This window comes from Sorex araneus, chromosome 4 (assembly GCF_027595985.1).
Source record: "Sorex araneus isolate mSorAra2 chromosome 4, mSorAra2.pri, whole genome shotgun sequence".
Classification (NCBI taxonomy): Eukaryota; Metazoa; Chordata; class Mammalia; order Eulipotyphla; family Soricidae; genus Sorex; species Sorex araneus.
The window spans coordinates 44,682,169-44,709,909 of record NC_073305.1 but is presented as its reverse complement, the minus strand read 5'-3'; the positions used below and the strand labels follow the sequence as shown (position 1 = coordinate 44,709,909).

Genomic DNA, 27,741 nt, shown 5'->3' with positions numbered 1-27,741 from the left:
TGGGAGCTTTTCAAAATGCAGTTCCTTTTTTTTTTTATTAATTTTTTTTGCTTTTTGGGTCACACCTGGTGATGCACAGGGATTACTCCTGGATCATGCACTCAAGAATTACTCTTGGCGGTGCTTGGAGGACAATATGGGATACTGGGAATAAAACCCAGGTCGGCCGTGTGCAAGGCAAACGCCCTACCTGCTGTGCTATTGCTCCAGCCCCTCAAATGCAATTCCTAAGCCCACACAAATGAAAAAACTCTCGGTGAGGAATTCAGCAGTCTGTGTTTGACAAGTTCTTGAAGATGACTCAGTTTTATATCCAAGATTGACTGGGGAGAAAGGTTCCAAATCCAGGAAAAGGTATCTAGTTATGCATCATTTCCTCTATTGTGGAGTATGGCAACCAACTTCATTGGCCACCAGAGGGAGGCGTTAGCACAGGCCTCACTTGCACCAGCCAGTGCTTGTGTTGAGACCATGCTTAATCTTCCCTGTCTAAACATTTTTTTGTTTTGTTTTGGGCCCGTACCTGGTGGTAGTTAGGGGCTACTTCTGGCTTTGTGCACTGGAGTTGCTCCTGGTGGTTCTCAGGGGACCATGTGGGTGCCCAGAATTGAATCCAGGCCTCTTGAATGTAAAGCATGTACTCATACTGTTGATCTTTTTCTGTTTCTCTCCCACAGCCCCCAATTTTCCTACTTTTAAAAATAAGGTAACAGTTTATAACAGTACATAGGTCCCCTGTATAAATTTCTTTTGAGGGGGGCCAAAGAGAAAGTACAGTGAATTAGACGCTTGTGTTGCACGTGACTGTTGGGTGTTCAATCCCTGGTACAACATATGAGAGCAGAACTAGGAATAAACCCTGAGCACATGGGGCTGGAGTTATAGCACAGCAGGTAGGGTGTTTGCCTTGCACGCAGCTGACCGGCTCAGATCCCCAGCATCCCATATGGTCCTCGAGCACCACCAGGAGTAATTCCTGAGTGCAGAGCCAGGAGTAAGCCCTGAGCATCACTGGGTGTGACCCAAACAGGAAAAAAACCAAACAAACCTGAGCACAGCTGGGTGTGGTTCCAAAATCAAAACAAAAGAAATTAAAAAATAAGTAAATTTTCTATCCCCACATCTAAAAACTGTAAGGAGAATTTTAAATAGTTGTAAAGAATGATCGTTTTCAGAATGTTTTTCTTTTGCCACCCTATAAACATATTTTGCATCACCCTTTAAGCATTCAAGTGTTTCTAATTTTATTCCCACCATCATCATCATCGATTTTTTTTTAAAAAATGAGGAAGCAAGACTCTTTATATTGGAAATATAAATCTTTGGTTTGGATTTTTCAATTCTTCCTTTCTTTTTTTTTTAAATTTTATTAGAGAGGGGCCGGAGCGATAGCACAGCGGGTAGGGCGTTTGCCTTGCACGCGGCCGACCTGGGTTCGATCCCCGGCATCCCATATGGTCCCCCAAGCACTGCCAGGAGCAATTCCTGAGTGCAAAGCCAGGAGTAACCCCTGAGCATCGCTGGGTGTGACCCAAAAAGCAAAAAAAAAAAAAAAAAAAAAAAAAATTTTATTAGAGAAACACTGTGATGTACAGTTAGAAACTTATGAACTTTTGTGTTTGCATTTCACTCATACAGTGATCTTTTGTTCACTCCACCAGTACCCATTCACCTCCACCAATGATCTTAGTATCCCTCTCACCACCCCCACCCCATCCCCCACCACCCCACCCTGCCTCTGGGCAGGGCATTCCCTTTTGTTCTCTCTCCTTTTGGGTGTTGTAGTTTGTAATAGAGGTATTGAGTGGACTTCATAGTCTACTTTTAGTTTGCATCTTCCAACCCCAATGGGTCCTCCCAACATCCTCTACTTGGTGTTCCCTTCTCTATCTGAGCTGCCTTTTCCCCCAGCATGTGAGGTCATCAACTCTTCCTTTCTATGTAAAGACTTTTATTAGAACACACTACATTTTTGTATTTGAACACACTACATTTTTGTACTTGAAAACCTTCTTTTGGTTGACTAGGTTATCACGTTTTATTTATTACTGGATACATGAATGCAAATGTAACTTTTTTTTTTTTGGCTTTCTGGGTCACATCTTGCAATGCTCAGAGGTGGTTACTCCTGGCTCTGCACTCAGGAATTCCTGCTGGTGGTGCTTGGGGGATCATACGGAATGACAGGGATTGAACCTGAGTCAGCAGCGTGCAAGGCAAATTCCCTACCCGAATTACTATTGCTCTGACCCCTGAATGTAAACTTAACTTTTAATTTAAAAAGTTCCGGTACCACACACATAGACACAAACACTTTGAAACAATTCTGTAATCATAAGGTATTATAAGTTCAAAAGAAATTTGGTTCAAATGAAATTTATCATGGCATTTATATATTATAATTTTGGGTAGATTATGACAAAGTTCAATTTGACTGGAAATGCTTTTCTTTTTCTTTCCTTGGTTTTGGGGCTGTACCTGATCATGCTGAATGCCTACTCCTGGCTTCATGTTTGGGGATCACGCCTGACAGTGCCTAGGGATCAAAGATGCAGGAGGGCTTCCTGCATGGAGAGCCTGGGCTTAGCCTGTTGAGCAATCAGTTTGTCCCAGAATTGCTTTTCTAATGAGATGATAGCATTGTTTATATTTTTGTGATTAGATCATGATCCACTCATGATTGAATTTGACTAGGATGAAACAAAAGTTTATCTATTTTTATTCCTCTTGTTTTTATAGACATAATAGCCAGGAAAGCTCATTCATATAATTCAGTATTCTATATATGGAACAGTAATGTGACTGTATACTTAATTATTTAAATTAGGTTTTGAGAGTTCTATAAATAAGTATAAATACAAGTTATTTATGTCTTTTTAAGTAGTTATATTATGATTCCTTCAGCTTGATAAAAATAAATAATTGAAAACTGGAGCAATAGCGCAGCGGGTAGGGCCCTTGCATGTGGCCGACCTGGGTTTGATTCCTCTGCCCTTTTAGAGAGTCCGGCAAGCTACGGAGAGTATCTCGCCTGCACGGCAGAGCCTGGCAAGCTATCCAGGGTGTATTTAATATGCCAAAAACAGTAACAAGTCTCACAATGGAGAGGTTACTGGTACCCGCTCAAGCAAATCGATGAGCAACAGGATGACAGTGACAGTGACCTAGCATGGAAAGGTCTTTAGTCATTTGATAATTCACTTCATTTAGCTTGTTTTGTTAGGAAATAATATAGTTTTTATATGTGTGTATGTGTGTGTGTGTGTGTATTTCCCAGTTTGTGTTATCAGCATTGTTTACCTGGTTAGTATTTATTTCACTTGAATGTGATGTTTTTGTGTGTTGGGGGGGTGGGAGAGTGTTGTGATGCTGTGGGGGGCTACTCTTAGCTCTGTGGTTGGGCATTGGTCATTCCCAGCAGAACTGAGGAAATTGTGTGCCAGGTATTGAACCCAGATCTCCATGCAAAGCATAGCTGTCTCTTCCACTCTTGAATGTGATGATGCTTTTTTTTTTTTGGTTCGGGTTTTCTTTATTATTTGCTATACTGTCTGTTTGAGATATCTCAATGGTGCATGACATTTCCTACCACCTGTGTGTATCAGCAGTGAGACAGAGCTGCAGATAAGTTGTGATTGAATTTCCACTCCAGGGTATTGCCAGCCACTCAGTGAATTAGCTTCCTCTTTTGCCAAAGAGGAATCTCTTCTTTTCTTTTTCTTTTTTTTTAATAATTTTTTTTTTTAAATTGAATTGCCATGTGGAAAATTACAATGCTTTCAGGCTTAAGTCTCAGTTATACAATGCTGAAACAACCATCCCTTCACCAGTGCCCATATCCCACCACCAAAAAAAAAAAGTACACCTCCCATCTTGCGCGCCCCCCCCCTCCGGTAACTGATAAATTTCACTTCACTTTCTATTTATTTTGGTTACATTCAATATTTCAACACAAACCTCTCACTATTATTGTTAGGAGTACCCCACTAGAATCAGACCTGTTGTGAAGGGATATAAGGTTGCCCGGCCGCAGTAGTGACCGCGCAGTTTTGGATTTCTGTAATTTAGCAACTAAGTCCAGGGAGATTTCTTCCAGGTATTGGATCATTGCAAGCTTGTAAACCCCATCTGTGGGCAGGCATGGGGCCACAGCTTAGTTCTCAGTCTGGAGACATTCTGTGAGAAGCTGCCCATGCTGAAAAATTTAGCTGGTATCTGGAGTCACGTTCATGCAGCTGTGGAGAGGCCACACACACATGCAGCCCCTGGGATCACATCTTGGTGGCATGGAATCTCTTTCATGTCTGACCTACACAGAGCTGACAATTGTGGAATGGGGGCAGAAAAGTGTGGAGAAAGTGGTGATGGACCTGGAAACTTGTAATAGTGTCCCCATCATCCCTGCTATCTGCAGTTTTAGGAGTGCCTTGGAGTTCTGATATCCTTGGCCACTATGGCCATATTTCTTCAGTTTGGGACTACTTGCTCTTATTTTCTTAGATGTCTCTCATAATTTCTCATAATACAGGATTTTCTCATTTTTGATTCCTAGATCTTTATTTCTTTTTGTAGGGGGGCATCACGCAGTGGTGGGAAGGGCTTAACTCCTGGCTCTGCCCTCAGGATCACTCCTGGTGGGGCTAGGAGGATCATATTGGGTGCTGGGGATCATCAAACCCATGTCAGCTGCAAGGCAAGTACCCTAGCTGCTATACTGTCCTGCCTCTAGATCTTTATTCTTTGAAACAACCTTTTTTTTTTGGGGGGGGGCGCATATCCAACAATATTCAGATCACTCTTGGCGGTGCTCAGGGGACCATATGGGATGCTGCATCAACCTGGAGTCAGCTGCAAGAACCCTACCTGCTATGTACAATCTTTCCATCTTATTTTATTCACTGTGATCACTGTCATCCTGTTGCTCATCAATTTGTTCGAGCGGGCACCAGTAACGTCAAGTATAATTGGCTCCATATACTGAAGGGTCCTAATGTTGAGCTATTTGGACTTAATCTAGCCCCTCATTTTTTTCTGTGGTTTTTGTTTGGTTTTGGGTCATATCTAGCCATGCTTTTTTTTTTCCTTTTCCCTTTTTGGGTCACACCTGGCGATGCACAGGGGCACTCAGGAATCACCCCTGGCGATGCTCAGGGGACCATATGGGAAGCAAACGCCCTACCCGCTGTGCTTTTGCTCCAGCCCCTCTAGCCATGCTTTGAGATCATAAGACCATGCAATGCCAGGGATTATACCTGGAGCAACTTTATGCAAAGCATCTGCTGCAGCTCTTTGAACTGTTTATCTCAAGCCTTCTGTATTTTGTGAACTACACACCTGAAGTGAATTAAGTTAAATTAGCATTTCAAAATTTCATAGAATGTCAAATCTTTGTCATATAAAAGTATTTCCACTTTTTAGTCTCCCAGTGGTATATGAGATTGCCAGTTTTATTTGGGGGCCACACCTTGCAGTGCTGAGGGGTTATTCCTGGTTCTGCTGTCAGGGATCGTCACCCTTGGCAGTGCTCAGGTGACCATATGGGATGCTAGGGATCACCTAGGTCACTTGCCCTGCACACAGACCGACCTAGGTTCAGTCCCCAGCATCCTATATGTTCCCCCAAGCACCTGTAGGAGTGATTTCCTGAGCCAGGAGTAACCCCTGAGCATCTCTGGGTGTGATACCCTCCCCCCATAAAGATTTTGTAGCTTTCTTAGCTAAAAGATGGTATTAACTTTATAATTTGTGTTTTCCTATAATCTGCATTTTACTTTTTTGCAATCTGCATTTTCAAATGAGGCAGATTTTTGAAAATATGTCTTCTTTCTTAGGCTAGAAAGAATAAATTTTTAACTTACTATGTAAATGTAAAAGGAAATTTATTCATGCCAAATATGTTCTATCCCATTTGGCATCAACATGGAATAGAACAAATTTGGCATCTCTGGATAATTTGTTAGCTATCCCCAAATATGTTCTAAACCAATATGTGAAATCTTAGCTTGGTGCCTGGTACATAGTGGGCATTTAATAACAGCCTGTTATCTTTCAGTCCTTTCTTTTCTAGTTAATTGATGCTCTCTCTTATTATTATTAGTTTTTAGGTTTTCCTTAATTTCCGAAGATAATAGCACAATAGCAAAATTAAACTTTTTTTTTTCTTGAGTCACACCTAACGATGCACAGGGGTTACTCCTGGCTTGTACACTCAGGAATTACTCCTGGTAGTGCTCAGGGACCATATGGGATGCTGCAAATCAAACTCAGGTCGGCGCGTGCTAGGCAAACACCCTACCCACTGTGCTATCACTCCAGCCCAACAAAATTAAACTTTTTTACAATTAATTTATATAAATAATTTCTGCCTTGGATTTGTGAGAGAAAGTTGGAGAGTGTAGTTTGTCCAAAGTAAAATCTTGTATTTTATATTCTTGTGACTGCTATTCTACATTTTCACTTACCTTATTGAAAAATGTTTCTCTGAACTCATTTGGGGATGGGACGTCAAGCCATCCCCAGAAACACACACCCAGAAGTGCTCAGGGCTTACTCTTGGTTTGTGCTTAGTGATCGTTCCTAGTGTGCTCAAAAAACCATATATGGTGCCAGGGATTGAACCTGGGTCAGTGACATGCAAGTTCCTTACCTGATACACTCTCTCCAGCCCCCCTCTTTTTGAGGTTCTTGAAGTGTGATTTGTATGAAATGTTTGGGTAGGTTTGCTAGCTATAGATTTCTGAAATATTAAATATAGTTAAAGCCTTTGGAAGTATTTTATTTCTTCAGATTGGTAGTTGGCATTGTCAAGATCTCATCAGGATATTGTTTTCTTCCCTTTTTGGGGGGGAGGGGAGACACATCCGGCTGTGTTCAAGGCTGACTCCTGGTTCTGTACTCAGCGATCACTCTTAGTGGCCTTGGGGTGCCATATGGGGTGCTGGGGATTGAACCTGAGTGTGCTGCCATGTAAGGCAAGTGCCCTACCAGTATACTATTGCTCCAGGCCCAAGAATCCATTTCCCCTTCCCTCTGTGAGACAAACCCTCTACTATGCTTTATGAAGCAGATAACACTAAATCACAGACAGATTAGGATCTGCATAGGCCTCAACCCCAAAGATTTTTTTCTTTAATAATTGAAGGACCAGGGAGCTAGCTTGTGCACTGAAATAATATGTTTCTGTGTCTTTAAATTTTTTACATTTTATTTCTTTTTTTTTCTGGTTTTGGGGCCAACCCTGTGATGCTCGAGGATACTGGTGTTTGGGGGACCATATGGGATGCTGGGATTGAACCCCAGTCAGCCACATGCAATGCAAGCACTGTACCCAGTGTACTATCTCTCCAGCCCCCTGGGTTTTCTTGGTTGGATGTTAAATTTTGATTTGTTTTAAGTCAGCATTGTGAAGAATGGCAAAAATTTGATGAAGCAATTGTTTACTTTTCTTTAGCAATGGGTAATTACTTTTTGTGGTTTGTTGCAGGAACTTCATCTTCTAAACCAACAGTGCTAGCCAATGGTGATCATGGAATAGAAGGGAATGGTAATGCAGGTAAGTGGATCAAATATCTGATTTACAATAAACACCTTGAGTTATCCTTTGAAAGAGAATTTTTTTTTTGAAGGCAAATTAATTATTTTTAGGAGTGTTGTTGTTGTTCAGATATATTTAAACTTGGCACCTATGACATAAAATCACACAATAGTGGAGCGATTTTTTTCTATCCTTTGAACATTTGTTGTTGTTATACTAATGTAAAAACTAAATCATTGTTTCAAATATAAATGCATAGTGATTCTCATCAAATTTTCTTATAGGAGCCTTTGGCCACTATAGCTATTTAGGCAGGTCTTTTCCCTAAATACACACTGCACTGTTTGTTCAGTGTTTGGAAACCTGTGAACTACACATCAAAAGTTCTTCCCTTTTCTCTTTTGCTCTCTGTTTTTCCTTTATTTTTTTCTTATCCATTACTTTGAAATCTGACTCTTAACCCCATTACTAGGATCAACAGTTCCTATGGGTTCCTGTCTCATAACTAGTAAAACTCCCCAGGCCCTAGTATCTGTATATTAGCAGAATTCTTGAAGGAATAGCACTAGCAGTGCATGTTTCTAGTAGTAGGACTCAACAGGATGTGCTTTTATGTGAGTCTTTTTTTAGGTAGCTGAAGTGAGAGTCACTGCACTGTTGACTTAAATTGAGTAGATGTCTAATAATCAGGCACATTGTCAGCTGCAGCAGAGTGTACTTATAACTGGGGCATCACATTTGAGTCACTACTGCAGGGAAGGTAAGCACTAGACATGTTTTGTGTCTGTGTTTCTCTTCTTGTACATGTGTCTCAAACTTTAAAGCCTTTCTTGAAACTATAGAATTTTTGGTTTCTAACAATTTAAAATCTTTTGTTAGCAGTAGTAATCTACCAGGATTTAAAATTTATTTTATAACCTTAGAAAATGTTTGTATGTAGTTGAGATTTCTTGATAACTACGCTTTATTTGTTGTGAATATTAGTTTTATTCAGTGGTGCTAACTTAGTGTTGATCCTTATCAGAAACTCATAAATTAGGAACTCTTTAAAATCTGGAATCAAACAGAAGTTCCATCTTTTCTTCCAGGTTTATGAACGGAAATTTTTGTATTTCTTGATAATCTTAGATGTGTGTGTGTGTGTGTGTGCGCGCGCGCGCGTGCTTGCTTTGAATATGGTTGCCTAATCATTTGGTTTTAAGGAAACATTTATAGAAATATGCCTGGTTTCCCCCCTTCTAGCCCCTCACCTTTCTTGTTGTTTGGTCACACCAGTGATATTTGTAGGCTACTCCTGGCTCTGTGCTTGGGGTCACGCCCAGTGGACTGTACAGTGCTGGGGATGGAACCCGATGCATGCAAAGCATGTGCTTACATCATTGAGCTATCTCTGGCCCAGAAACATCCTGTTTCAAAGGTGAAGAGTACTGGAGAGATAGTGCAGGAATTAAGGTGATCGCCATGCAGCCAGCACACCTAGTTGTCCTTCCAGCGTGGCCAGATATGGCCCTCAAGGCCCTCTCAGCACTGGGGATGCTCAGTCACCTCAGAGTCTGAGCATTAAACTGCTGTATCTAAGAATTGGCACTGGAGTGATAGCATATCGGGTAGGGCGTTTGCCTTGCACGTGGCCAACCCGGGTTTGATTCCTCTTTCCCTTCGGAGAGCCCAGCAAGCTAGCCAGAGTATCCTGCCCACACGGCAGAGCCTGGCAAGCTCCCCATGGTGTATTCGATATGCCGAAAACAGTAACAATAAGTCTCATAATGGAGACGTTACTGGTGCCAGCTCGAGCAAATCAAGGAACAGCGAGATGCAGTGCTTCAGTGCATCTAAGAATTAGCCAGGTCCCCCATCCCCTAGCCTCCTGAGCACTACTTGGGAGATCCCCTTCCCAAAACTTTGAAAAAAAATTAAGATCAACTGTAACCTGGAGATAATATTTGGAGGAAGGAATGGCTGTAGGTGGTTGGTTTGATTAGCCAGGTGAAAGAATGGGTAGCAGAGGTAGCTCAGTGGACTAGAACACTTTGCATGGAGGTGGACTGAATTTGAGCCCTGGCATTGCATGGTCACCTGAACACTGCTGGGAGTAACCCTGAGCATAGAGAGCTACTGACTCTGAGCATTGCCGGGTGTGATCCAAAAACAAACAAAAAAGAAAACATTGTGGGTACCATATCTTTTCAGAAAGAAAAGTACTTCTGAAAGGCAAGAGTAGATCTTCAGTAAGATATCAAATCCTCCCAGAAGAGACTTAAACTATACGTATCAATTGCTTGTCACCACTGCATCTTCTTTTCTGTGAGGGTGAACAGAACACATAAACCCTGCATTGCTCAGGGCTTACCCCTGGCACCTAAGCTCCAGGTGCCATATGCAGTGTAGGGGATTGAACTGGGATCAGCTGCTTGCAGGCAAGCAACATAATCCCTGACTATCTCTCTAGCCCTCACTGCTGCATCTTAACAGTTCAGAGTGGTGGTGGGTGCATGGGAAGAACATGCAGCCTCACCCTATTTCTAGACTTTTAGTTCTTGGCGACTAACTACCATATTGTGAACTGCTGCCCTAGAGGCATCATGAAAACATGTCTTTCTACTTGTGGTTTCGTACTCACAGGTAGAATGTATTATGCATATCTGGGGAGATGTTTACATTCTGAATTTGACTTCTTAACCATGTTAAGATATTTTACTAAAAACTTGTCCATCTCGTTGGAATTGGGAAGTGGGAGAAGGAGGGAAAGGTAAAGAGTGCATGTTTTTGGACCATGTTGTGTTTTTGTTATCATTTGGCTATCCCTAACTGGAACATGTATTTTGGTGCCACTTTGCAAGTTCCCATTTCTGGTTCCTTCAGAACCAGACATAGGAGCTGACTAAGCTTCATTGATTGTATATAAAGGATTTATGAGCAACTCACTGTGTTGAACCTACTGTTTACTAATAATCTGTGCTTTTCCACCCTTTCCTTCCCTTTCCTACTCTTCTTTCCTTTCTATTTTTCTTCTCCTAGAAGCCTAGCGTGTCTCTCAACACTGGGGCTGCTGCAACTCCAGACCAGTGATCTTTCCTAAGCACCGTAATACTTCTAAAACCTCAGCATTTTGCAGAGCTTTGCTTTCCCTACTTGGACACCATATAGAAGAAGCTGAGTATAGTTCTTCGGGGTCCATTTCTGCTGATGCCTGAGCAAACCACCTGCTTCTTGTGCCCTGCAGGGCCTGATGGAACCTCCTTTCCCTTTGTGAGCACAAAGTACAAGCTGAATTCTTTTTACTTTTAGTATTCTTATAAAGATCATTTGTCTTTTTTTTTTTTTGGTCCTTTTTTAAAAATTTATTTTATCACTTAGTTCATCTCACATTTTTCTTTTTGTTGAACATTTTTAGTTGACCTTTTTGTTTGAATTTCAGTTCTTCAACATGAACCCAAGGATATTATAATAACAAACAAGAACATGTGCTTTCATAAAGGGATTGAGTCCACCAGAACTGCAGTGAGCCCCTCCTTTCCTCTCCTTTCTCCCTCCCTCTGTGAGCTTGCTCTTTGGGTAGGGTAATCTTTAGGTTAACCATGTTTCTCTCCACCTCATTGAAATATGAATATTAGCTATTTTAGTGTAAAATTTTCTGATTGAGTAGCTCACAAGCTCAAGTCATTATTTGCATTTTGGGCTGAAATTATTTTTACTGTGAAATTATTATCTATTTTTAGATTTCCCTGGAAATTTAATAATGCTGTTAATTATCTCAAATTTTAAATTTTGATTAAGAATTGCTTTCTCAATCATGAATTGCCACATAAGAATAGAAAGTTAAAGAAAATGAAATCCTAGTTACTGGGATGTTGATTCAGATAGTGAAATGATCAGGTTTCTAATGAAATGATGGTCTGATTGATATTCAGACTATTCAGGATTGTAGCCTTTTCAGCTCTGCAAGAGTCTTGGAGAGCATGCTCAGTGGTTGCAGTTGGTGGATCATGCGTGAAGATCTTGTGTCAAGTCCTTGAACTTGTAAAGTTTATGAACATTCCTAAAGTTTAGGATAATCTCAGTGGGACTTTCTTAACTCATGTCCCTAATTTCCCCAGTCTAGTAGCTTAAAAAAAAAAAAATCCTGGAGTCTTTGGAATAAATAACTGGAAAGTTTCAAATGATAAACTTGGATTATCAGAAGTAGACTAAAACATGAGCTGTGTTTGGAAATCTTAGAGAAGTTCTGGTTTAAGATCTGTAATGTGAAATTCATTTCTCTTACTAATTATGTAGGTTTTCCTAAGTTACTGATTACTTGAGATCAAAATAAGCAAATGGCAGCATGTCCTGGAGAAGATTTTGAGATTTTGAACTTTGATATCGTCTGATACAAAATTACTTTTGAGATGATAGTGTATTCTGAAAAATTTAAACTGAGTATTTGCAGTGTCTTTTGGGATTTCAGAAACATTTCCTCTTCTGGTCATAAGAACTGGTTTCTCTGCCAAGGAGTCCTTTCATGGATTCTAGAGAGAAAATATAAGGGATGCACGTATTTAAAAGAGCCTTTGCTTGCCTTCTAAGCAATGAGATGAAAGTTTTTACTATAGGTCAACATATCATCACATAAAATATCACTTTTTACTTTGTATGTATTATTGTTTTCATCTTTTTGTGTCTTTTTAGGAGGGGGTTGGGGCAGGAACGTTTCCAAACCCAGTCACGCTAACTTTGACAAATCATATTTGACATCTTTCCTTCACCTCTGTAACACTACATCTTCTTAGTCACTGCAGCTTACCTAAGTAACAGGTGGAGAAACCTGGATACAAGTCTCAAAGGCACACAGTCACACTTCATTGTAGATGTTGATTTCTTCCACCTTTATTTCCATTTTCTTAAGTTTATTTTTGTTTGAAACAATTTTATTGGTTCTTTTAGTTTTATGAGATTGTCTAAATTTTTGTACTAACAACCAGCTAAAATTTGGTATGTGTTTACCTTGATTGTTTCATTTTGAAAGAAATATTTTAATGTTTCATACATGGTTTCATATGAAGTAGAGAGTTATAGAGAAATGCTCTATTGCCATGCTGTTCATACCTGAGTAGCCCAGTAACTTACTCACTGATGAACCAACCATATTTGTGTAGCTTTCTCTGTTGAAATGTAATGTTTCTTATATGCAATCTTCCTTTCTCTCTATTTTTTCCCCCAGTGTTGAAAATGTAGAACTTTTTCTTACAGAATATTTTTATAATTTTGTTCTTGCAACTAAGTGTAATTTTTGTGACATTAGAGTTAAATAGTTTGTATTTTGGGACATTTTAATGTGATCACTGTGCTAAATAAACAATACTAATAAACATCTGACATTATCACCTTACTGACTGAATTTTGACTGAGACCTTAATTACTGAATTATAATATGACTAAATAAAGATTATTGAGGCATGCGTTACTAGTCTAACAAAGTTTCTAACCCCACCCATAATAATGCTGTAATTGCATTGCTGCTTATTTTGGGCCCGACACACTTTCATTTACATTATTTTGGGGCTTGGGGGCTACACCTTAGTGTTGAGAGCCAATCTTGGTGTTGTACTTGCAGGATCATGTTGTGCCAGAGATTGAAACTGGTGCTCCCTGTGCGAAGAGTGTACTCCAGCCCTTTGAGCTATCTCCTTTTCACCACTTTGCTTTCTCTCAGAGAATAAACTTCCATTCATTTAGAATATGAGAAGGGATTAAGCAGGCCAAGCAACTATTTGATATTTTATAGCATCTGGTGAAAGACATTTGGCAGAGTGGCAATATAATGATTCCAAAGCAGTTTCCTCAGCATATCAATTATTAATAGATGCCTTCTAATACATTTATTTTTAGTTTATCCCAATAAAAGTCATATTTACAGGTGTAGGGTTGTTACTCAAGTGGTAGAGCATCTGTCAAGCGTTTTTCAGGCCTTGCATTTTATCTCTGGTACCGCATGGCCCCCCACTACTGTCAGACATATGCCTGGTCACCTGTGAGCATTGCCAGAGAGGGCTCTGGTAGCTGTGGTAGCTCTGGTACTGTGGGATGGGAGCAGCACATCATTGTTGGCTGGAGCATTGACTTCAGAGCCAGGCTAAATATCACTGGGAGCAGTTCTTGGATCACCTGAGCACTGTTGAGAGGGTCTCCCTGCCCCAAGTTATATTTGCAGTTTTTCTACATTTCTGAGTTATCAAATGAAACTTGTTATATTTATAAAAATTAATTTATTACTTCATTATTTGATAATTTCTGGTATACTCTATTTAAGAAAGAATTTAACTGAATATTTAATTCCATAAACATTTTAAGTTGGATTTCTTTGCAGTATGTATATTTGAAAATATGATATATTGACTTATAGGACATTGAAAAGGTTCTATTCCCAGGGCTGGAGTGATAACATAGCGGATAGGGCGTTTGCCTTGCATGCGGCTGACCCGGGTTCGATTCCCAGCATCCCATATGGTCCCCTGAGCACCCTCAGAAGTAATTCCTGAGTGCAAAGCCAGGAGTAACCTCTGTGCATCGCCAGGTGTGACCCAAAAAAAGCAAAAAAAAAAAGAAGAAGGAAAGGTTCTATTCCTGATGTATTTTTCATGGTATAAAGGACTTTTTAATTTAGCTTGTTCTTCTTTTCTCTTCCTTCCTCCTTCCTTTCTGCCTTTCTCCTTCCCTCTCCCTCTCTCTCATTCTCTCCTTCCTTTCCCTCCCTCCCTCCTCCCTCCCTCCCTCCTTTCTCCCTTTCTCCCTTCCTTCCTTCCTTCCTTCCTTCCTTCCTTCCTTCCTTCCTTCCTTCCTTTCTTTCTTTCTTTCTTTCTTTCTTTCTTTCTTTCTTTCTTTCTTTCTTTCTTTCTTTCTTTCTTTCTTTCTTTCTTTCTTTCTTTGTGATTGAACCCCAGAACTCAAGCTTTTTTATTGCAATTTGGCTTCTGGGTTTCCATGGAAAGTGGGGAGAGGGGGTCAACTCAGTCTGCCCAATGAGCTGAGGTAGAGTGCATCCCATTTTTTTGAGGAGGGACAAATGGGACAAAGAAGTTGGGTAGAAATGAGAAGCCCTATTCTGTGGCCTGGAACATCTGGCACTTGCCACCTCAGGGAGCTTGTCAAGGTTAGTGGTGAGGGTCTGCCAAAAGAGCCTGGCATTCTTCAGCTGAAGAGCAGGTGTCAGCAGGTATCACTTGCAGGCCCCCTCAACATAGCCAGGGTGAGATAGGCGTGGAAGGTCATAAAGGTCAGCATGAGCACACAGAGAAAGAGAGAGAGAGGGAAGAAGGGAGGGAGGGAGGGAGGGAGAGAGAGAGAGAGAGAGGAGGAGAGGAGAGAGAGAACACAGGCTGGTGGGGTGAGGTAGGCGTGGAAGGTCATAAAGGTCAGCATGAGCACAGAGAGAGAGAGAGAGAGAGAGAGAGAGAGAGAGAGAGAGAGAGAGAGAGAGAGAGAGAGAGAACACAGGCTGGTGGTGTGGGGAGTGGCAGGAGGGATTCAGGGGATATTGGTGGTGGGAAATATACTGGTGGAGTGATGGGTTTATTAAGAAAAACTCAATATGTATCTCGCAGTGATTTAATTAAAAACAAACACACAAACAAAAATTCCCGAACAAACTCAATAAGGGCCAATGAAATGGCTCAAAAGGTTCTGTGTAGTAACACATGCCTGTCATGCACCTCCCGAAAATAAAAGCATGAGCTTTTATTTTCATTAAGCTTTTGTTAAGCAACCAGAAGCTCCATGTTTCTTTATAAAGAGAGCACAGTCATTTATTTTAAGATTTGTTTGTTTTTTGGCCACACCCAATTGTGCTCAGGGCGTACTCCTTGCTCTGTACTCAGGGATTGCGTCTGTGGGACATTGGACCATATGGGATGCTGTGGATCGAATCCGGGTCAGCTGCATGCAAGGCAAACAGCCTATTCACTGCAGTCCCTATTCTTAAGATTGAAGCAGAAGCATTTTAAAATTTTTTCTAGTCCCTGAAACAATCAAATTTAAAGTATAAAGTGAGGTCAGAGAGATGGTACAGTGAACATGGCACTTTCCTTGAATGTGGCAAAACCTCAGTTTGGAATCCTAAATTTTCTGACCACAGTTGAGTGGGTTCCCCAAACAAAAACACTATAAAGAATAACTCATAAACCTAACTTAAAGGAACCTCAGGATTAAGCTTTCAGTGATTGGGGCAGTGCTTGGATCTTACATATTTATTTAAGAAATGTGAATTGAAGGGATCAGAGAGATAGTACAGCCAGTAAGGTGCTTGCCTTGCCTGTGGCCCACCTGGTTTTATCCCGGCACTACCTGCGATTCCTGAGCACCATCAGGAATGATTGCTAAGCCCAGAGCTCTTCTGGGTGTCACCAGGGACAGAGGGAGTGAGATGAAATGTGCTTATGGTTGAATTTTCCCCTTTTGTTACCTTGGTATTGAGAGACTAGGGAGGATTCTGGTCAAATTTATAGAATTTATGACAGGCATAGTGTTAGTTTCATTTCCAAGTCACATGTAAAACTGGGCTATCCTGTTTTATATGATGTTCTTTTCTTTATAGTAAAGACTTAACCACAAATTAAATATTTGTCATAGGGGCAAATTACTGTATTTATACTACTTGGGGCTTGATACAGTATTCTAAAGTGCTCTGTAAATGGCAGTGTTACCCCTAATTTTCTTCATGGTCAGAGTAGGTTATTGTGATAACTGTTCCGAAAATGATTTGATAGCAGTCCTTCAGGTCATTCCCAGGGTGAAACAGTACACTGTTTTGTTAGAAGTGAGTAGATAAAGTACAAGGGATTTAGCACTAGAGAAAGTCTGAAGCATTAAAATGTGAAATCTTTTCAGAAAATTGTAATGTCAGAGTTACTGAGTAGCTATTATAACCACCCTCAAAATAGCATTGTAATTCACAATTGAAGTCCAAACATAAAACAGCACACTGTGTTCCCAGATGCAATTAATATTCCTTACTACCCACCCCTCCCCTCACAGGATCCTGGAAACACAGCTTTGGTTCTTTCCTTTTTCAGATATATGTTGGATGTTGGAGACAAATAAGCAAAATACCAACACTTAATGTTTCTTAAAGTTTGTTATTGTTCCCGATTTTCTGGTAAAGAATACTTATCAGAAAAATCTACATGTGCCCATTAACACAGCATGTTACATTCATTTCTAGGGTGTTTAGGCAGTTCATGAAACCAGTTTTTGGAATCACTTCCAGGGCAGTGATTAAGATCCTTTATCTAAGTAAAGCATTTTATTTTGCTATGAGCCCTTTGATTTCCACTTCTCTAGGAATTTTTTTTTAATTGAATAAGACAGAATAGTGTCTTCCTGAGGCTAAGTGAAGCTGATACACTTTCAACCATTTGTTGATCAGGTTTGCTTTTCTTTATAAAATAAAGCTTCACACTATGCCTCCAAATCATATGTAGATGCAGGATATTTTCTTTTTTGAGAAGTTGGCTGTAGGAGGAGAGATGCTAATGTCCACTGTGGCTATATACCCAGTGGTGTTTGGAAGGCCTGGTTCTGAGGATTGAGCCCAGCATTCTGTCTGTGCATACCAGGCGTGCACTCTAACTCTTTTAGCTATATTCTACCACTTCCCTTTATTTTTCCATCTCACCTTCTCAAGGATTTTTAAATCAGAGAACTACCACCAATTCACGCACAGAGCTGCTCTGAGGTGTTCTTGGATTTCATCTAAATCTAGACTTGGACAGAATTTTCTCTCAGATGTCTCGTTAATAATGAGGATAACTGGGCTGGAGCGATAGCACAGTGGGTAGGGCGATTGCCTTGCACATGGCCGACCCAGGTTCAATTCCCAGCATTCCATACGGTCCTCTTAGCACCTCCAGGAGTAATTCCTGAGTGCATGAGCCAGGAGTAACCCCTGTGCATTGCCGGGTGTGGCCCAAAAAAGCAGAAAAATTTAAAATATAAAAATAAATAGTGAGGATAACTAGCATTTGTATTGCATATTAGAATTTGTAAAACTTACTACATTGTAGTCGAAGGCCATGTGGGGGAAGGGAGTTGCGGGCTGAATGAGGGCTAGAGACTGAGCACAGCGGCCACTCAACACCTTTATTGCAAACCACAACAGCTAATTAGAGAGAGAAAACAGAAGGGAATGCCTTGCCACAGTGGCAGGGTGGGGTGGGGGGGAGATGGGTTTGGGGAGGGTGGGAGGGACACTGGGTTTACGGGTGGTGGAGAATGGGCACTGGTGAAGGGATGGGTTCCCAAACTTTGTATGAGGGAAGTATAAGCACAAAAGTGTATAAATCTGTAACTGTACCCTCACGGTGATTCTCTAATTAAAAATAAATAAATTTAAAAAAAAATAAATAAATAAAGAAACATATCAGGGGAAAAAAAATAAAAAAAAAAAAAGAATGATGGAGTGGGGCTGGAGCGATAGCATAGCGGGCAGGGCATTTGCCTTGCACACAGACGATCGGGGTTCGATTCCCAGCTTCCCATATGGTCCCCTGAGCATTCCTGAGCTAGGAGAATTCCTGAGTAAGCCCTGTCCAAGGCCGGGTGTGACCCAAAAAGAAGGAAAAAAAGATTAATGGAGCTAAATATCCAAACGACAGAGTCAACCACACTGAAATCAAGAGACCCAATCTTAACCAAGCTTAGAAAGATCCCTGTCAAGAGGGTAGTCTGAAGGGAGGGTGAGTTAGAAAGGGGGATATGGGATGGGGCCTGGGGACACTGGTGGAGGGAAGTTGAGGCTGACGGTGGCATCAGTGTTGCAATACTGTATGTCTAAAACTCAACTATGAGCTTTGTAAATCATGGTGCTTTAATAAAACATTTTTGAAGAGAAAAAAAAAAGAATTTGTAAAACTTTTTTTGAGTGTCTTTAACAGTAAATTCATTCTTCTTTTGAAGAAGTTGAGTTTAATAGATTTTGGAATTGAACCTAGTCTGATAAATCCTATGCTCTTTATTACATCAGAAAAAATTGAGTAACCAAAATAATGGATTCTCTTAGGCTCTTGGCTGTAACTTAGAGTGGTTAGGACCCACTCTTAAGTGGTGCTGGGTGACTGTGGGGTACCAGAAATTGAACCCAGGGCATCTACATACAAATGTGTCTCTAGCTCCTGAGCCATCTTCCTAGCTTACTAAAAGATGAATTGTTATCAGAAAAGTACATCTACAATGTTGGAGTGTCTTAGCTATTCTATACTACAGTATGTCACATCACAGCGGATGTTCTTGCATACTAAGTGTGGTGGCAGTCCATGCTGAGGCAAGGACTTTGCATGTAGGTATTGTTTTTGTTACTCTTTTTTTGGTGGTGTTGGGCCACACCGGAAAGTGTTTAAGGCTACTTTTGGCTCTGTGCTTATGGGTTGTGTGTGGCAGTGCTAGGGGCCCAATACTGTGCTGGGGATTGAACCAGGTTTAACTGCATGCAAGGCCAAGCCCCTTAACTACTATACTATCTCTCTGGTTCTGCATGTAGGTCATTTCTTTTGAGAAGTGATTCCAGTAATCCAAGGTGGGAAACGGGGAAAGAAATTGACAAAGAAGCAAAGCAAGTGTAATGGAGTATTTCTTTTCGTTTTTTAAGACTTTGGTTGATGATCTTGTTATGATAAGGGGCTGGGGTCTCTCTCTCTCTCTCTCTCTCTCTCTCTCTCTCTCTCTCCCCCCATCCCTCTCTCTCTCCCCCCATCCCTCTCTCTCTCTCTCTCTCTCACTCACACACACGCACACACACACACACACACACACACACCCCACTCGGCTACGGTGCCACTTGCACATGGATTTGCACATCAGGTTGTGGAACTTGTACACTCATCGGAGGTGCTCAATGAAGTTGAAGTTTGCACTCTTTGGCGTGGTACTTGCACATAATGCTCATTGAGAGTCACACTTCTAGTGCTCACCAAGGTTCACTGTGGGGCTTGAACATATGCTTCCCAGGGTCGAATTTCCTGTCCTTGTGTCCATATTTTTGTTTTGGTGCTTGTCACCCCTCTACATCTCCTCCTCACTCTCCTCCCCAGCTTTGGTACTTACCACATGTAAAGTACCAAACATGATTTCTGACCATTTATAAGCCCCAGCACCATTTCAAGGGTCCTACATAGAAGTATTTTTCACTTAATTACTTCCATGGACAGAGTGAACATTCGAGGGAATCTGTAGACTCAGACTTTTCCACTCAGAATACGAATTGGATAGCAATATTGATTGTATCTGCCATCTCTCAATTAATTGTCTATTTGATTGGTTTGTACTTGCAGCTTATCAGGCTGCAAGATAGTCTTGTCTCTGGCATTAAGAGATGGCAGGAAACATATTTGGTTGAAATGAACTACTGTCAAATCATGCCTACATGCATTTGGATGCACCAGCCATAGTTGAAGTAAAAGATGAACCTTAAGGGGCTGGAGCGATAGTACTTCAGGTAGGGCATTTGCCTTGCATGCGGCTGACCCAGGTTCGATTCCCAGCATCCCTTATGGTCCCCCGAGCACCACCAGGAGTAATTCCTGAGTGCATGAGCCAGGAGTAACCCCTGTGCATTGCTGGGTGTGACACAAAACAAAACAAAACAAAAGGTGAACCTTAAAAGGTTGGAAAGTGGAAACAGGAGAAGTAGCTCAAGGTATTCAGATACTGCTTTGCTTGTGGGAGTCTTGGATTCAGCCCCCAGCATTGTATGATCTACCCTCCCACCTAGCACCACTGAGAGCCCTTTTCAATTCCCTTGTCTTGTATGTATCTAACTTTTTTTTTTTTAAACACTGGAGTACTGCTATTTACTTAGCCACTGATTAGGCAGATTGAAGTAGGCATGAACTCATTACCTTTTTCTAATTAAAAAAAATTTAGGGGGCTGGAGCGATAACACAGTGGTTAGGGCGTTTGCCTTGCACACAGCCGACCCGGGTTCGATTACCAGCATCCCCAGAGCACTGCCAGGAGGAATTCATGGATTCATGAGTGAATGAGTGAATGAGCCAGCAGAGACCTGTGTGCATTGCTGGGTGTGACCCAAAAAGCAAAAAAACAAACAAATTTTTTTTATTTTCTCATAATGTTTACAATAATTGTTTACATTCAATATTTCAACACCAATCCCACAACCATTGCACCTTCCTATCACCATTACTTTGAATTTTCCCACCACCATCCCAGCCTGCCCCTTAGGCAGATGCTAAATAATTTATTTTGTATTGCTTGCATGAATAGTATGAGGTGTCACATGGCTGTGAAAGTGACTGCGCACTCCTGGAATTCTAAAAATTTTAAGTATTTGGGGACTGAAGGCATATCTGTGTATTGCTCTCTTCTGAGATTTTTTTGTAAGTTTCTGAATCATGGCCATTGATGATCTTAAATGATGCCCAGAGGTAGTTCCTTGGTGTGACTGCCAGGAAATGAGAAAGGCAGACAGATGGGAGTAGGTGGCCCATTCCTGACCCTATGATGCCTGGAGTTTTCAGGCACTGTCCTGCATACCTGGGTTTTTTAGCAGATTCATTCTCAATCTTGATTTAATCTCTTAGACCAAATGGCCCCTCAAGCACCAGCAGGAGCAACTCTTGAGCTCTGAGCTGGGAGTAGTCCCTGAAAAACTCAGTGTGATTCAACCCTCCCTCCGCCCCCCCAAAAAAAGACTTTTTTTTTTTCGCTTGTTTTTTCATTTTGTGCCACACTGATTGTGCTCATGGCTTACTCCTGACTCCGTGCTCAGGAAGCCCTCCTGGCAGTGCTAGGGGTACCATATGGGGGTGTCATATGCTTAACTGAAATACTATCTCTCCAGCCTCTGTGAGACTTTAAAAAATATATATTGGACCCCTTCCTCTTTTGTATTTTTTTTATCTGCTTTGATTTTCTTCATGGTGCCTGTCATTTTATAATTTGTACAATTGGTTTGACTTTTCCCATCTGAAGAGGCTTTTTTTTTTTTTTTTGGTCACTGCTGTGCCCAGCATTATAGGGGCTCAGTAGCTACTATGAATAACACTTGAGCAGATAATCTTGTTCAACATAGAGTTTAAAAAATGTGTCACACACACAACCCGAATGCTAAGAGAAGAAGCTGTCCTAAATTGGCAGTGATGTTTTGCTCCCACGGAATGGTTGAGGGAAGCTGGTGAGGGGTGGTGGGTAGGAGAACGCACTGATGGAGGTGTTGACCCAGTTGCAGGTGAGATGTACAGATTCCTACTGGCGTAGGAGGGACATTTCTTCTTCTTGCCTATCCTCTTATTTCAAAAGCATTTCAGGACTTTTTTTTTTTTTCTTTTTGGGTCACACCTGGCCATTCACAGGGGTTACTCCTGGCTCTGCACTCAGGAATTACTCCTGGCGGTGCTCAGGGGACCATATTGGATGCTGGGATTTGAACCCGGGTCAGCCTCGTGCAAGGCAAATGCCCTACCCGCTGTGCTATCGCTCCAGCCCCGCATTTCAGGAGTTTTGCCTACAAATCTTTTGCTATGTGTAGCACATAAGGGATGGGATGAGCAATTTTAAATTTATTTGTGGTATTAGGCATTTCTCTTGCATTACTCTCATATCCCTATAATGTTAAGTTTACAGTGATTTTCTGTTTCCTTTTCTAACATCCTAATAACCTAAATATGACTCTGTGGTTAAGGATTTTTATTTTTCATAATAAAGTTTGTATTATCTGTTATTAGAACAGTAAGATTTTTTTCTAGTACATAATAGCTTTCTCTCCTTCCTTCCTTCCTTCCTTCCTTCTTTCCTTCCTTCCTTCCTTCCTTCCTTCCTTCCTTCCTTCCTTCCTTCCTTCCTTCCTTCCTTCCTTCCTTCCTTCCTTCCTTCCTTCCTTCCTTCCTTCCTTCCTCCCTCCCTCCTTCCCTCCCTCCTGTCATATCCAGAGGTACTCAGGGACTAGTCCTGGCAGAGTTCAGGTGATTGTGCATTGCTGGGGATCGGGCCCAGTTCTCCTGCATGCAAAATATACTTAGTCCTATAAATATCTTTTTAAATTATTTTTTTCTTTTTGGGTCACACCCAGCGATGCACAGGGGTTATTCCTGGCTCTGCACTTAGGACTTACTCCTGGCAGTGCTCAAGGATATGGGATGCTGGGAATTGGAACTCATGTCGGCTGCGTGCAAGGCAAATGCCCTACCCTCTGTACTATCACTTCAGCCCCAGTCCTCTAAGTATCTAATGTTGACTTTTTTTTTTTTGTTTAGTATTAGGCAGTGGACCATCTTATTGTAACAGTTCTCTATGAGTTGTTGCAATGAATGGTTCTCTCTCTCTCTCTTTCTCACACACACACATACACACACACACACACACGCACATGTACACACACATTGTGTGATGTGCCCATGTTTAGTTATGGTGTTCTAGGGTTACTCATTTGGTTCCTGTGCTTGCATGCTCAGCTATAATGCTGTTGTGGCTCATACTCTTTAGTTGTGGTACTTGTGTACCTCTTGTAGTGCTTACCTGGGTTTGCTCTAATGTTCCCTTGGGGTCTCACCCTTTGGTTTTGGTGTGTATAAGCACCAAGTGTTGCCAGATACACTTATTATGCCAAGGACCTCAGACAGAAAAGCTGCCAGGTATAAACAACAGTGCTGCCAGAATTGCAGTCAGCACAGGTACTGGCACCAGGAACTGAAATGACTTTACTGTTGGGTGTCAGACGTTCTAGCCACTTGCACCATCTTGTAGTCCCATTGCTTAAGTTTCTTCTGATATAAAATTTGCTTAAGCAATCTGTTATGCTTCCTACCTTGCTCTTCACTAGCATTTTTCTCTGAGTAGTAATTTCTTTAATTTTGGGCCTCATATGGGAAAAGAAAGCAGTATTTTTGGGGGGATGGGAAGGGAAACCTTACAAGCAGTGTGCAGGGGGCTCCAGGATCATGCCAAGCAATTCTTGGCTCAGCTATGAGGGCCTGATGGTTCATACTCTGTTCTAGAAATGTGTTACTTCACCTTGATGATGCTTGAGGACCATCAAAGTTGTACGCAGTAGTACTCGGTAACCATGTGGTCAGGCATATACAAGGCAGATATATCCAGCCTACTATTCTGTCTCTCCATCCCCGAATTTAATTTTTTTTTTCTAACCTTTCATTTTGAGCTGAAATGTCCTCCTTTGTAAAGAAGGAAACCACGGGGGCCAGGAGAAATAGTTCAGATGACTAGAGTGCATGCAAAAGGCCCTGAATTTGATATCTTGCACCACAAGCTCCCATTACTATTGGAGGCCCACTCTCCACCACAAACTCTGCAAATAAGAGAGAGAATGAGCGATAAAGTAATTGCTGGCTTTTTTTTTTTTTTTTTTTGGTCACACCTGGCGATGCACAGGGGTTACTCCTGGCTCTGCACTCAGGAATTACTCCTGGCGGTGCTCAGGGGACCATATGGGATGCTGGGAATCAAACCCGGGTCGGCCGCGTGCAAGGCAAACACCCTACCCGCTGTGCTATTGCTCCAGCCCCAAAGTAATTGCTGGCTTTAAGAGACAGAAAACACTTGAGTCCTTTGTAACTCTTGAAGGGTTAATACATGTAACACAATATTGGGATGATGGCTTCATGTTCACATCGTTCTTTTATAGATTAAACCCAGTAAATGCTTTTATTAATAAATAATTCTCTGGCCACCAGTGAACTTTCCTATTTAAGTGATTGGACAATACCATTTTAATTAAATTTGAGCATGTCTATGTCCATTTTTCTTTGGAGGTGCTCTATTTCTAGAGAACAGATTGAGGGTGAATCTTTGAAGATTCATAGACAAAAGTATTTGGGGGAAGAAAATCCTTTTAATTTAGATTACACGTGTCTTTGAATCTGTGGGTTAAACTCAAATTTTCCCCTCTCCACAGTGTGAATACACTGTTTCACAAGAAACAGTAGAGTTGTTTCCAGATTTTTGTTATTATGAACATAGGAATGCAAATGTGAACCCCTACACTTGCACACAACACACTGTATCGAGCCCTTTGGTCCATCTCTCCATCCCATGTTTTTTGAGTCTCACTATTTCTATCAGTCAGATTCTAGTCAGAAGACAAATTCGTATAGTATTTTGATCAGGAAATTAACTACTGGAGGGTAAAGAGAACTCTTAAGCTATATGGGAATGGCATATATAGGGAGCAGATACTACCCATAAGATGGAGTATCAGGGACCCGAGGGAGATAGCACAGCTGGGTCGGCCCGGGTTTGGTCCCAGCATCCCATATAAACCCCCTACCACCACCAGGAGTAATTCCTGAGGGCAGAGCCAGGAGTAATCCCTGAGCATGGCCAGGTGTGACCCAAAAAGACAAGACAATAAAAAAGACAGTAGCATACATAGGAAAGAAATTTGGGGGAGTATGCCCTTCTCTTCCCAAACTGTTTCTCATCTTGGATGTCTTCACTGAATGGTTTGCGGAAGTGCTTCTGAATCTCTGGGGAAGTCAGTTTGGGGCTAGGAGTGGAACTTCTATGGAAATGGCTCAGGTCTATCCACTAAAAATTATTGGGGTGAGTACCACGGCGTGTTGTACACACTGGTAGGTCTCCTTCGGAGCAAGAAGAAAAGCACACCAGAAGAAGTAGACTCTTTCTCCAGCATTGTCTACTAAGCTGGCATAGGAGAAATACTCCTGTGGTCTGGTAATGTGATCACAATTAAGGCTGTGAAGGGGATATTTGAAGCTGTGAGGTAACACATCCAACTGGCAAAGTCTACTCCTTCAATCCATACTTTTTAACATACATTTAAGTTTCTATTAATAATTTCTGTGTTTCAAGCTAACAAGATATAACTATCTCATATTATGAGGAAACTTATCCTTTCCCTACATGAAGAGACACTCAGTCCCGTGTATCCGCTGCAGGATGTAATGATCATCCTTAAGTCACACTTGTATTGAATATTCTCTTATCAAGAGATTGTAAAGCTAAACTTTCAACAGTATATAATGTAAAGATGTGCAGAAGAAAAAATTAAACAAAATATAAGGCCATCATGATTCTCTTCTTTGTAATTAGTCATAAGTTCATAATTGATACCTATGACTTTTTTCAGCCACCCATTTCATATTTTCCTTAAATCTCAGCCAGAACTGCAAGAGGTTTCTTGCTTGGTCAAATCACCCCAAATTTCAGTCTTTCTTTCCCTTTTAATATGGCATTCTGTGAGTCATAAAGTCTTTCCATTAATCTTTCTTGTGAACAGAAAAGTGTTAAGAGAAGCCTCAGAGAATTCCAGGCTCCAGACATGTCCTCTGGTTTTTTTCATTGTGAAGCAATAGCCCAGCTTTTCCTCAATAATCAGGATTGATCTTTTTAGCCAGCAGAGGAACCCATTTTTCTGCTTGATGTTTGAGTAGAAAAAGAAGTCCCAAATGGTCTGATAGAAATCTTATTTTCAAATTCAGTTGAATCATAGCTAAACTTGCTGGTAGATATATTTCATTTTTGGAGACTTAAGAATTCCAAACTAGCAAATCTTAAGTTGTCAGGAGTAGACACCAAAAACTGTGAGAGGGGTGACTCAGGAAATAGCTCAAAGGGCTGGAGCATGTGTTTTGCACATGAGAAGTCTTGCTTTTGGTCCACAGCACTGCACATTCTCCCAAGACCACTGGGAGTGACTCTGGGCACTTAACTGGGAGTAGACTGAAAACACTACCAACTGTGGTTCCTCCCCTCATCTTTTACCCTTGATTACATCTACACATGTGGCACAAAATCAAAAGAAGTTCAGAAACAAAAAGATTTATTGGAGCACACACACAGTATGGGCAGCTAAAAGGGGGAGCATTCCCCACTAGAAGCATTTTTTTTAGCATTTTATCATTTGGGGGGCCACACCCAGTCAGTTCTCAGGGCTTACTTCTAGCTCTGTACTCACGGATCACTCCTGGAGGGCTTTAGGAACCACGATCAAACCCTGGTCTGTCATGTGCAAAGTAAGCGCCCTATCAGCTATATTATCTTGAATGTTTTTAAAGGGAGATGGTATTACCTTCTTGGCATTGATGTGATTGGATAGCAAGAGATAGCTGTCAGTTATTATCAAGGAACCCTGGCTATATACCATGAGAAAGTTCTTGGTAATTTTTTTGTGCAGTTTTGGTCTCTGTTCAAAACTCATTTCTGAAAAATAAGAATAGGACTATCATCAATCACCTCTGAACATTGGGAACAGAACCACTATTAATTACTTCTGAAGAATGAGAACAAGACCATCAGTAAATTAGACATTTGTGAATTAGTGGCTGGTGCTATAGACATGTAGGCAGAGAAATAGCCAGAGTTTATGTCCAACTCAGTAAGGACCAGTCTCTGCTTCTCTTTAACTCAGTCTCTCCCTAACTCTATCTTCTTCCCCCTTTCTCAAAAGGGAAGAAATTTAGTGTAATAAGGTTGCTATCAAGTGATTATTTGATCTCCCTATGTGGTACCATATTGTTGGCTTATTGGACTACTTATTGACAGATTAAGTACTTGGCATTACTTTAAGGCAGGTCAGTCTTGGTTAGTGGAAGTTCATGTTGAGCCCATGCATAGCCTCTCTCCCTGCCACTGTGGCCACTTTTTCATGGGTTCATAAAGAAGTTCTCTGATGGTTGGGTGTTTCATGAATATGTGCAGTCGGAGGCACTGAGACAAGGAACTCGGAACAAATGTATGTCATGGAGGGTCCAGGTTCTCTCTGATTCTGAGACAAAGGTAGAGAGCCCCGTAATCTCCTTTTATTGATCATGGAACCTCTTAAGGGCGCAATACAGTGACTTCATCAAAGGAGTTATGGAAGATCATGCAAAGTTCTTTTGCAAACGGGAAAACAAATAATGTAGGATCTGCATACTGACAACAAACAGGTTAAGTACCTAACTAGGATCTTCATACTGACAGTAAACAGGCTAAGTAGAACCAGGGATCTGTTAAAAAAGGAAGACTGGCAATTTTGGTATAGTTTAGGAAATTATTTACTAAGGCAGTCAAAAGAAGATGTTCAGCCTTCTGATGTTCCAAACCAATGGGCTCATCCTGGTAGCTCAGTCCAGCCTCAACAGTTAGGGAAAAGATTATGACTGATAACCACTAAGTTTGTCATTTTGTTAGTCTGCTTATGAAGGACTTCTCCTGTAGTTAATGCTTTTTAATGTTTAAGTGTGCATGTAGTGCTGTAGTGC

The 27,741-nt window shown here is 41.2% G+C and overlaps 1 protein-coding gene across 1 annotated transcript in view; it reads left to right on the top strand.

The window, feature by feature from the left end:
- Nucleotides 1-27,741, top strand: part of MAP4 (microtubule associated protein 4) — a 172,719-nt gene that overhangs the window by 74,281 nt on the left and 70,697 nt on the right. The window contains 1 exon segment of the mRNA XM_055135293.1: nucleotides 7,484-7,552. Within this exon segment, the coding sequence (XP_054991268.1) occupies nucleotides 7,484-7,552 (69 nt within the window).